Source organism: Phodopus roborovskii, unplaced genomic scaffold (assembly GCF_943737965.1).
Source record: "Phodopus roborovskii unplaced genomic scaffold, PHOROB, whole genome shotgun sequence".
NCBI lineage: Eukaryota > Metazoa > Chordata > Mammalia > Rodentia > Cricetidae > Phodopus > Phodopus roborovskii.
This window is the reverse complement of record NW_026126651.1, coordinates 2,399,896-2,411,852: the sequence shown is the minus strand read 5'-3', so window position 1 is coordinate 2,411,852 and position 11,957 is coordinate 2,399,896. Positions and strand designations below refer to the sequence as shown.

The window sequence follows — 11,957 nt, the reverse complement described above, 5'->3', positions numbered from 1 at the left end:
AGCTCTCAAGATTCTTCCTCCAGCCACCTCACTAACGCACTGGCAAAGAGCGTAAACTCCTCCCCTAAGGGCCAAGAATAAAGGCAGGCGCTTTTGTGCCTCCTTCATTATCTGCCAATTACCTCTAATTTATTCTCCCCAGCGGGCCTTTTAATTAGCACCCAGGTGAAGCTGAACTGCGCTCCCTGGCGACAGAAGTTACCAGCTCTCCATCCCGCTGCACGGCCTTAGTTCTGACTTTGGGTGGCTGAAAGGGATGGCACAGACTTGTGTAAAGAACAGGAAATAAATGTGATATTCCCGTTCTGGATACAAGTTGTTTTTATGAGTGCAGGACGAATGGTAAGTGGGTAAGGTGTTGGGGTATGGGATGGGGATATGGGATATGGATGAGGGAGGGGCAGCTTGTAGGTAGTGACAGAGCCCTTTGCTTAGAACACCCCAGTGAGGGGCTGGGGCGTGGCTCAGTGGTAGAGCCCCTGCCTAGAGTCCCCCAGTGAGGGGCTGGGGCGTGGCTCAGTGGTAGAGCCCCTGCCTAGAATCCCCCAGTGAGGAGCTGGGGGCGTGGTTAACGAATGAAATGACTTGACCACACCAAGGTGCAGTTGAGGAGAAGGTTTTGTTGTATATATGAAGGAGAATACAGCCAGAGGCACCTGGAACAGCCCAGACTGAACTGAGCCGTGGGGGTGGGGTGGGGCAGGAGAGGAGGAGAGGGCGAGGGGACCCAGAGCACCTGTCTGAAATGGCAGGTTTGGTGGCAATGAGAAGCTGGGGGACAGAAGCTGAATTCCAGGGCTGGAACCTGACTGCCAGCAGCCCAGCTTTGGTGTGCTAATAGACATCACAGTTAGTCATCTGTCCTGAGTTTCCTGGTGAAGGGACTGAGGCCCTGGGTGTGGCTCAGTGTTAGAGCCCCTGCCTAGAATCCCCCAGTGAGGGGCTGGGGCGTGGCTCAGTGGTAGAGCCCCTGCCTAGAATCCCCCAGTGAGGGGCTGGGGCGTGGCTCAGTGGTAGAGCTCCTGCCTAGAGTCCCCCAGTGAGGGCTGGGGCATGGCTCAGTGGTAGAGCCTCTGCCTAGAATCCCCCGGGCGTGGCTCAGTGGCAAAGCCTCTGCCTAGCACAAAAGGCAGTCCTAGGTCTAATCTCCAGTACCAAAAAAAAAAAAAAAAAAAAAAAAAAGGGATGAAGAAGAGGGATGATGGGTAGGACACAACTTAGTGTAAATCAGGGTGGGAGAATGGGGCTTCCACAAGTCTGCTCCTGCTAGCCTTGCATCCATACCCCAGTTCTGCACCTCCTGTCACAAGAAGCTCAATCCCTGTACAGAACGTGGCTTCAGAGGCCAGGAACACACTGCAGCCCCCACCTCAGCTGGCCGGCCCATGCGGCCCAGTGGCTGGGAGAGAAGGGAGGGAGAAAATTAAGAATAGCCCTCTTAGGCTCACATCTGTCATCTCAGCAAGAGAGACCTAGGCAAGAGGTTTGCCCTGGGTTCCTGACCAGCCTGGGCTAGAGAGTGGGACAGTCACACATACATACTAAGAAGGGTGCATGCTTGTAACTTCAGCACTCAGGAAATGGAGCAGGAAAAGCAGAAGCTTGAGGGTGTCTCCAGTGACATATCAAGGTCCAAGCCAGTCTGGATTATATGAATCAGAGAGAGAGAGAGAGAGAGAGAGAGAGAGAGCAGAGAGAGGGAGGAGGAGGGGGGAGACAAGACCCCAACTAACCACCTGACCCACACTCTACTCCCCCCTCCATCCCTCCCAGCTCTGGACCCCCCCCCAACCTGGGCCAAGGAGCCTTCTAGGATGGTGGCACTGGGGTCTGAAGTTGAGTTCGCCAGCTCTTCCCACAGCGGAGTGAGTCCAGATGTTTCCTGGGGAGATGCTGGGTAAGGGGGAGAAGTATAGGCTGATTGGGTCTTGGCATCCCCAGCTGCCCCCACCCTCTCTGATCTGCTCACCAGTTGACGCGGACACCATATCGGCTCTCATCCAAGGCCAGCGCTTTGGTCATGGCTGTCACTGCACCCTGCAGAGGCAGAGACCAGAGAGGCTTGGGCGTGAGGATGGAGTCCCTCCCAGCCTCTTCCAGGCGGGGAGGAACTTTAGCATCAGTGAGATTAGCCTCGGCCATCTTGCAGACATTCCCTGTGCTGGGCTCTGTGCAGGCTTATTTGTTACAGGTTGCTGTAACTTGGGACTGAATGAGGTAGGTAGTGTGGGACATCCCTGCGTTTTGGCGCCTATGATCCTAGAACTTGGGAGGCTGAGACGGGTGGATTGCCGTGAATTCAATACCAACCCAGGCTTCAGGGTTCAAATAAAATCAAAAGGGGCCTTGCAAGAGGCTCAGCATTAAAGGTGCTTACTACCAAGCCTGACAACCTGAGTTTGATCCCTGGGGCCCACATGGCAGGGGGAGGAGAGCTGACTGCTCTATGTTGACCTCTGACCCACATATGTGTGCAGTACCCGGCACATACACACAGACAAAGACACATATGAAATAAATAAAATTTAAAAGATCAGATCTGGAGAGATGGCTCAGCAGTTGGGTTGCTCCTGCAGGAACCCAGGTCCCATTCCCACCCAGCATCCAAGCGATGGTCCAGTTCCAGGGCCATCTTCTAAACCCAACGTGAACCAGAAAGACACCCAATGCATATACATACATGCAAGCAAAACACCCATACACTTAAAATAAATACATAATACATATTCCTAGTGACCTTATTGCTGAAGATATAACATACTTTGGATGCAGGACACAGAGAAACTGTCCTGAAACCTTCCTCCTTGCTCGCTAAGTTTCATGGTCCCAGAAAATGTTATGTAGGTCACTGGGCAAAAAAAGTCAACAATAGATTTATCTAGAAGTAAACCTTGTACGCTGCAGTACTGACCTGCCAGGCAAGATATGCCCACCAGTGCAATGTTAGTGGGTATCTGCTTTCTGTTTGGTTATGAAACCAGTTCTACAGGAGAGAGGTCATGCCTAATACTGTAAACTTGGTCAGAAGTCTTTGGTTCAGGGAGCCCCAGGCCCGAGGCCGCTGACAGTTCTGCCTCGGTCAAAGTTCTTACTTCCTTTTTTTGTTGTTTATGTTTGAAACGGGGTTTCACTAGCGTCTGTGTAGACCAGGCTGGCCTCAGACTCATGGAGATCTGCCTGCCTCTGTTGTGGAATATTTGTACACTGTGTGAAGATGCATTGCTGTGACTGACTTAATAAAGAGCTGAACAGCCAATAGGTAGGCAGACGGTATGGGCTGGACTTCCAGGCAGAGATAAAGTAGATGAATCTAGGTGCACAAGAGAAGCCAGGAGACAGGAAAGGAGCATGATGTGTGGTGAGTGACAGAACAGAGATTGAGAGAAATGGGTCAATTTAAGTTATGAGAGCTAGTTAAAAACAAGCTAAGGCCAAGCTTTCATAATGAATAAGAAATCTTCCTGTCATTATTTGGGAGCTGGCTGCAGGACAGAGAGAGATTCATTACCCGCGCTGCCTCCTGCGTGCTGGCTTGAATTTGAGCCACGCCACGCCCAGTGACAAGCCCTTTGCAGTGCTGAGTGCTTGGCCCTAGCTGAGACTCTTCTACACAGCTGCTAGCTGCCCCGTGCTATGGCCCAGGGGACAACATGAAGAGAGGGCAGAATGAGTAAGACGTGGGGGCCGGAGGGCAGTCCTGTGAGACGCTGTTCTGTCATGGCATGGCCCTTGGTTTCGTGAACTGACTGCAGCTGTGATTACCTGCAGGGGGCTCACAAGGTGAAGCTGTTATTATTGCAGCACGGGTGTGGAGGGGCTCACGAGGACCCGCCCCTTACTGAGGAATACTGGCAACTGGTGGCTGCTGGGAGGGGGATCATTTTTCTTCAGGGGCGTGGTCACTGGTAGGTTGTCCACTGGGAGGTGGATGCACTCAGTGGGTCATTTGGGAACTAGGGAGGACAGAAGGGAGGGAGGGAGGGGACAGGGAGAGAGGGAGGGAAGGAGGGAGGGAGGGGGAGGAAAGAACGAGGGCGTCAGCTGACAGGCAGATGGGTTAGGAGCACAGATGCTTGGAAGAGGGGAGATGGGGTATGATGAAGACAGATTGCATTATGTGTGGAATTGTTCAAGTATAAACATTATCCTTTGAATGGATACTTGTGTGTCTATGAGCATATGGGCATGGATATGCAAGTGCTCGTGGAGGCCAGAAGAGGTCACTGGATGCCTTGGGGCTGAAGTTGCGGCCGCGAGCCTTCCAGTGTAGGTGTTTGGAACCAAAGTCTTAACTGCTGAGCCATCTGTCTAGCATACCCAAAATTACTCTTAAAAAAATAAATAAATAAAGTGCACACGCTTCGGTTTTCCTGTCAGCCTGACTTCCCTAAGAGTCTCTCTGAGTTCTTTGAATGAATGGCCTGAAATACAGCATCCTTCATTTGTATTGCAACTGGAGAATGGAATAGAACAGAGCCAGGCGGTGGTGGCGCACGCCTTTAATCTCAGCACTCGGGAGACAGCGGCAGGTGGATCTCTGTGACTTTGAGGTCAGCCTGGTCTACTGAGCAAGTTCCAGGATAGGATCCAAAGCTACAGAGAAACCCTGTCTCAAAAAAATTAAAATAAAATAAAATAAAATAATAAAACAGGTCAGGTGTGGTGGTCAGGTGTGGTGGTGCACACCTTTAATCTTAGTGCTCAGGAGGCAGAGGCAGGAGGATGTCTGAGTTCTAGGTCAGCCTAGTGCACATAGCAGGCTCTAGGCCAACCCTGACTGTATAATGAGACCAAGTCTCAAGAGATCATAAAATAAAATTAGCTGGCGAGATGGCTCAGAGGATAAGGGCGTCTGGTGCTGGGCCCAAGGTTCCTGATTGCAGTCCTGAGACCTGTGTGGTAGGAGAGAGCTAACTCCAGCAAGTTATCCTCTGACTCTCTCTCACAAACACACACACACACTCACACACACACATATATACACCACACACTACACACACACACATAATATACACACCTATAGATACCACATACATACCACACACACATACATATACACACACCATACACACCAAATACACACACACACACACACACACACACACACACACACACACACACAGTAAAAACCAGGAAAAGAGAGAGAGGTTACAGGATCAAAGCTGACGCCCAAAGAGCCAGGAAGGAATGTTCGGGAGAGGGGCTGGCCTACCTTGGTAGCCACATACGTAACTGCCTGGGACTGGCCGACGGTCCCCACCAGGCTGGAGATGTTGATGATGTTGCCTCTGTGCTTCCGCAGGTGGGGGAGAGCAAGCTATGGAGACAGACAGACAGACAGACAGACAGACAGACAGACAGACCGACCGACCGACCATCTGCATCTGGTCCCTGGAGAAAGACACCAGCCCCCTGGTGTGGGGCTGAGGCCATCACCCCACATTCTCAGTGGATCTCAGGGGGCAGAGGAACAGCAGTGGTATGTCTATGGTATGCAGAGGCCTCTGGGGGTGGATTTCTGTGTCGTTTCTAGTTCTCTCTCCCTTTCTCTTCCTCCCTCCTCCCCAGTCTCACCCACTGTTTAATGCCCAGCCCTCATCAAGCCAGGAAACCTATGCGTGCAGACCCCCGCCTGCTTGGAACAACTAGGAGAGTCCTTTTATTCCATGGAGAGAGGTGGTGTTTTACAAAGCCCTGTGGCCAGCGCGGGATGTGTCCCGCTCTCTGCCACCCTCTCCGGCCACTCCTCCTCAGGTGTGTTTGCTTCCTCTGTGGCCTCGGGTAAACTCAGTCCGTTCTTTTCCGTTGCTGTGGGCACTGGAGCTGAGCAGGCACAGCCTGTCCTTACCACTAATCATGACTAAGCACAAAGCAGCACCCACCCCAGCCTCCTAGAACAGGAAGCCCACCGGCCCACTACTCCCCAGGTAACAGCCTTCACAGCCTGTCTGGGGCATCCCGAGAAGTCACAGCTCCCAGTGACCATCTGAGCCGGCCTAGGATGAGGGGACCCCGGGCACTGTCCTGAGCTGTCCTGTTATATGTCCTCCAGGCCTGTAACTGATATTACAATATCTCTTCTGTAATGAGACCACCTGAGCGAAAGGGCACCGGGCCCTTCTCTGAAATGGGCCGGTGAAGGTAAGTGTGGCTGCATGGTATTCATGGGAGCAAATCCCTCCCCACGCCCCCCACACCTTTTTGCTTTTGTTTTTTCTGAGGCAGAGCCTCACTATGTATTCCTGGCTGTCCTAGAACCAGGCTGGCCTCGAACTCAGAGATCTGCCTGCCTCTGCCTCCTGAGTGCTGGGATTAAAGGCACGCATTGCCTTGCACAACTTCATGGCTCCTATTGCTCATAGATACAAAACAGAGGGAGAGATGTCCATCCTTGTGGGGACAAATTTCTAGGGAGAGGCCAGTGCTGCAGACTGATCAGTGAGTTTAGCATGGAACATTCTAGAATATGACTAGGAAGCTCAAATCACTTTCTTGGTCAACCATGGCTCCCTATTGCATCTGAAATACACTGGACTTGCTAGCATGGCTTTTACATCCTTCTCCACTAAGGCCTCTCTCCCTTCACCCTCAACAGCAGCAAATATTCTTACTGACCCTTCATGGGCCCTTCCCTAGACCACGAGACCCCACCCTTTCTTCCTGGTTTGTTTTTGGGGGGCAGAATCTCACTCTGTAGCCCTAGTGATCCAAGCTGGGCAAACATTCTACCATCTGAGCCCCAGCCTGCCTCCGGGGTCCTTTGAATCCTCTTTGCCACCTCCATTCAGGCCTGGAAGGCTCTGGAAGGCTCTGAAGCATCTGTAGATGAACAGGTGGATGGGGATCTGGCCTGTTTGTTTCCTATACAAAACGGGATCCTTCTAGAGCAGTGGTTTTCAATCTTCCTAAGCTGTGACCCTTTAATACATTCCTCATGTTTTGGTGACCCCATCCATAAAATTCTTTCCTTGCTACTTCATAACTGTAATTTACTACTGTTACGAATTTTAATGTAGATATCTATGTGTTCTGATGGTCTTAGGAGACCCCTGGGAAAGGGTCATCAGACCTGCTGTTCTAGAATAAGCCAAGGGGTCACAAAACCATGTGCTCAGGAGGTCTCGCCTTGGTCAACGTATATGTGCCCAGGAGGTTCAGCTCCAGCAGCTGGCGAAAGTCCTTGGCAGAGGTCTCCTCAGGCCGCTGTGCAGGTGGGTCTGAGGGGAAGGCGAGCATGAGGCCAGGTCAGGAGGGGAGGAGGCAGGAGAGGCGATGGAGCAGGTGAGAGGCAAACAGCTAGGGAGCGAGGCAAGGAAGGAGGCTGCGTGGTGATGGATGTGATGGCAGTCTCTTCAGGGCAGTGCAGCATGCTGGCCCACACCTGCCATTCCAGGACCAAGTCACTGAGCCCGGCCCCGGGTCATAGCTACTCTCCTGACCTGGAAAGTGAATTTCCCTGCGCTCCGCACAGCAGTATTGGTTATGTGGCCTGTGTTGAATAAACATCAGCCTAAGAAAAGAAGGTACCGGTAACAGTGAGCCTCCTACAACTCTGAATCCCTACCAGGATCTGAAGAGGCTAAGACAGAGGGAGCCCCACTGGCCAGGGGCATCCTCTGCACCTCCACCTTTGGAGGGGACTCTGGAAGCCTCGCAGCTCTCTGAGCCTTTTGTTTGTTTGTTTGTTTTTCGAGACACGTTTTCTCTGTATAGCTTTGGAGGCTTTCCTGAAACTCTCTCTGTAGACCAAGTTGGTCTCCAACTCACAGAGATCCGCCTGCCTCTGCCTCCCGAGTGCTGGGATTAAAGGCGTGGGCCACCGCGGCTGAGCCTCAGTTTCTATAGGGATACATTGTATTTGTTTTTTAGATTTATTGTGTTTGTATACAGTGTTCTGCCTGCATGCATGCCTTCCCACCAGAAGAGGGCACCAGATCTCATTATAGATGTGAGCCACCATGAGATTGCTGGGAATTGACCTTGGCACTTCTAGAACAACCAGTGCTCTTAACCACTGAGGTTATCTCTCCAGGCCCCTGGGGGACAGTGTGACCTCCTTTAGAGACTTCAGCACACCCCCCCCCAGTGGAAAAGGTAACGATTCTTATTTCAAAGTCGGAAACTGAGACCTGCATCTCTGGCAGTGAGAGGGACATCTGCCAGGTCAGGTCGCATAACTTGGATGATGTCCGGCATCTCCAGGAAGTCATGGATGCTACCTGGCAGCAGGGTGCAGGGTGGCAGGATTGATGGCCAAAGACTTATCCATCTGTCCTTATCTGAAAGAAGGGTTTGGCACTGGGTAAGACGGGCATTACACGTCATCGCTTGGTGGCACCTCTCAGCGGTGCTTCCACAGTGAGGCGCTGTCAGGGTTAGGACCTACCCAACTTGTCATTCTCTTTTATAAGAATTGCAGTGGCTGCGATGGCTCTTAAACAAGGGGGCCACCCAGACACTACAGGGTCCAGTCTCTTTGAGATGTAAGCTCTCAGCCTTTTCCAGGGACCCAGGTCTGAATCAGGACTCCTTTGGCAATGCTTTGCTTTCATGGGCAGAATGAAAGGGCCTGGAGATGCCAGGGTGAGTTAAAGGGCCTCTTTTAAGTTCTTTAAGTTCATGGGCCCCACTGCAATGGAGTATTGCCCCTGGCTGAAGCGGAGTACTAGGATTTGGCAATTTCGGTGAACCCAGGTATCCAAAGATGGCAATATCCAACAGCTTCCAGAAATTCCTAGCTTGTTTCTTGGTGCTTGGAGTTGGGGCTTGCAGTATGGCTGCTATGCTGGCCTGGGACAATAGTCTTTTTCCCTCTCAAAGTTCATATCCCAAGTAGCTTGGGGTGAATCTGAGCTTTCTTCTCAGGAACTAACTCCAAAGCCTAACCGGACTAGTGTTTCCAAAAGGCCTAAGATGGCTCCCAAACAGTCCTTCTGCCTTTAACAGCCAATTGTTATGCGAATTCTGTCTGACAGCCAATTGTATTGGGGCAGCTTGGCCAAATGGGTGTAGCCTTTTCTGGGGATACATCACCAGATAAGAATGGAGGGCAGGGTTTGAGGGCACCAGATCTCATTACATGATGGTTGAGAGCCATCATGTGGATGCTGGGAATTGAACTCAGGACCTTTGGAAGAGCAGCCAGTGCTCTTAACCTCTGAGCCACCTCGCCAGCCCCAAAGAATGAGTCTTTTAAGTCCAATACAGTGTAAAGTTTATGCTCTGGTGATCAAAAACTGAGCAAACTATAGGGATTTGGAAGAGATGGGTAAGTGGATTCTACCCTCTTGTTCCCTCCCCTCGAGTCTTGTCCTGGTCTGTCATCTCGAGCTCTGGGCATTTGAGCAGACAGCAAAGGGGTGTTCCAGGCTGACTGACAAGGAGTCAGTACCCTGCTTCAAGGAGGGGCCTGATGTGAATCGCCCCCTTCCCTGGCCCCAGCACTGACGGGCACTGCTTGGCTCCAACGGGCATTGCTGGTGATGTTAGCTGAACCATGGTGGTGGCACCTGTTTGCCAAGCCAGAAGGCGTGACCTCTGCCTAAACTGTAGGATCAATAACTTTTTCCATTCCCCCTTCCGGGGAACAGGTTGGATTTTGGATTCCTCAGGTACTGGCCATGTTATATTTTAAAAGCCTGAGCAGGGCCCTCCCAATGCAACCCAGGAGTCCCCTGAGAATGATAGCCGGAGCTTGTCAAGAGCTCCTACCCCAGTAAAGGGTAGGGACATTCAGAAATAGCAGGAAGAGAATGAGTCACAGTTCCGTGTCCTAGGCTAACAGTCCAGTCAGTGGGTCATGCATGTCCTTCAACACCCCCTGCTGTCTCCTGTACTTCCACGGTTTGGTTGGTAAAGGGTCCCAGGGGTCCCCATGTCCACCATAAATTTTGCAGCTTGGCGCCCCTATGATAAGGGGCCAAAGGAGACTTGGCCTCACTAATCCTCCACGGCTAGCATTGGCCTGGGTTTGTTTGTTTTGTTTTGGGGGGGGGGCTACGGTTTCCGCCAAGAACATTCATTTCCATTTCTTTGCAGATGGTGAATTAGGCCATTTGTAAAGGTCTCCTCTTTTTATCATGGTGTGAGTGGGCAGAGTTGGGGGTGGCAGGGGCCTGTGCTGCAGCCACAGGGGCATGCCCATCTTCATTTTCAGAAGATCTTGGCTGGCCCTGCTGTCATACACTTTCTGGGTGTCTCATAGTTCTGACCTGCTCTTCCCTGCAAACCCTTCATCTTTTACTGAGTAACAGTGGCCAGGTTAATCGCCTTGAGATGTGCCAGGTCCTGTGGGTCTGTAAGAGTGTTTAATCATAGGCGTTGAGGAAGCACTCTAGGAAAGCTGAAGGTGATTTCACATGTTACCTCAGATAGGCCAGTGGGCTTCCGGACTGCCCATTCCATCCCTTCTAGCGAACCTGGTGGTATTCAGTGAGGGACCTCCTGCGTCTCTGTGGGGTAGTCCCATTGGGGTCTCCTTCTTGGCAGAACAAGGTCAGGTGCCATTGAAGCCGTTCCAAGGAGTAAGCCTTCAGTTGCTTTCATGAGAATCTATTTCCTCTCTTCGGAGGATCTGCTGACAATCATCTCACATGGGGAGATGATCGAAAAACGACGGAATCAACTGGAGACGCTAAAGAATCAGGGCAAGTGCTAAGAGGGGGCTTCTGGCCATTCAGTTTCACAGAACATTCCAGAGGCAGGCGGTGCTTGGTGATAGGAGAATCCTAATCCTCCTTAACTTTAGGGTGCAAACTTTATTAACAGTGCAAAAGACAGCGAGAGAGAGGTAAAAATAAAGCCAAAGCTAAGGCAAGACACAAACCAGAGCAAGGCCTCAGGTGGGCTGGGCGGCGAATGCTTGCTGCCCTGGATGGGAGATTATCAGTGTCCTATGGAACCCTTCCATGTCCCAGATAGGGGTCCCACAAAACAGAACCGGACTGTGACTCACCAGGACACTGTAGCTGCTTGCTGCTTTGCCTGCATGAGAGGTCACCTCACGGTCCTTGAACGAAGGTAATCCCGGGGCCTTGTAATGTCTCAAGGCACATGCCTCCTGAGGCAGCCCCTGGAATTCCTAAGTGAAGGTCCAGGTTTAGAATTTCGGTGGGTGGTCTGAATTTCAATGGGGCCTTCAGAAAATGTTATCCAAAACGTCGACAATAAGATCACTACCACAATTTGAGACAAATTTGAAGCAAGGTTGATTTTTATTGGGCTCACCCAAGAGCTGCCTGCTAAATCGGGTTAAAGAGGGCAGCTCCCAATCCACCTCTTGCTCCCCTTTTTTGTTTGTTTATTTTTTGAGACAATTTCTCTGGATTGCTTTGGAGCCTGTCCTGGAACTCGCTCTGTAGACCAGGCTGGCCTCAAACTCACAGAGATCTGCCTGCCTCTGCCTACCAAGTGCTGGGATTAAAGGAGTGTGCCACCAACACCCGGCTCTTGGGCCCCCTTTTAAGGAGTAAAATCACAAGTAGTTTTACAAAAGGGAGACAATGGGAACATAAGGAAACACACACACACACACACACACACACACACAAAATCATGTGGTCACCCACCATGTATGTGATTAGGGAGGGGTCAAGGAGAGTCAGGGAGGATCAGGGTATTCTGGAAAACAATCTAAGGTCGTGGGGCTGGGGAAGGAGAGGTTCCCAGAAACAGAGAGCAATTCAGTTCTCACAGTAAATAGAAACTTATCTTTAGCCGGGGTGGTGGCACACGCCTTTAATCCCAGCACTCAGGAGGCAGAGGCAGGTGGATCTCTGTGAGTTCGAGGCCAGCCCGGTCTACCGAGCTAGGTCCAGGACAGACTCCAAAGCTACAGAGAAACCCTGTCTTGAAAAACCAAAAAAAAAAAAAAAAAAAAAGAAACTTATTTTTAAAAATACAGCATAATGACTCCTATCTTCAAAATGGAGTCAGGCAAGTTCCTCAAGACCTGTGAA

At 51.2% G+C, this 11,957-nt stretch overlaps 1 protein-coding gene across 1 annotated transcript; it reads right to left on the bottom strand.

The window, feature by feature from the left end:
* Nucleotides 1–1,217: 1,217 nt before the first annotated feature.
* On the bottom strand, nucleotides 1,218–8,325 carry Hsd17b14 (hydroxysteroid 17-beta dehydrogenase 14). The gene is given in 9 exon segments (XM_051174232.1): nucleotides 1,218–1,357; nucleotides 1,360–1,399; nucleotides 1,793–1,870; nucleotides 1,872–1,893; nucleotides 1,970–2,037; nucleotides 5,213–5,317; nucleotides 7,126–7,217; nucleotides 8,130–8,219; nucleotides 8,319–8,325. Coding segments are annotated over 9 exon segments (642 nt in total).
* Nucleotides 8,326–11,957: the final 3,632 nt, after the last annotated feature.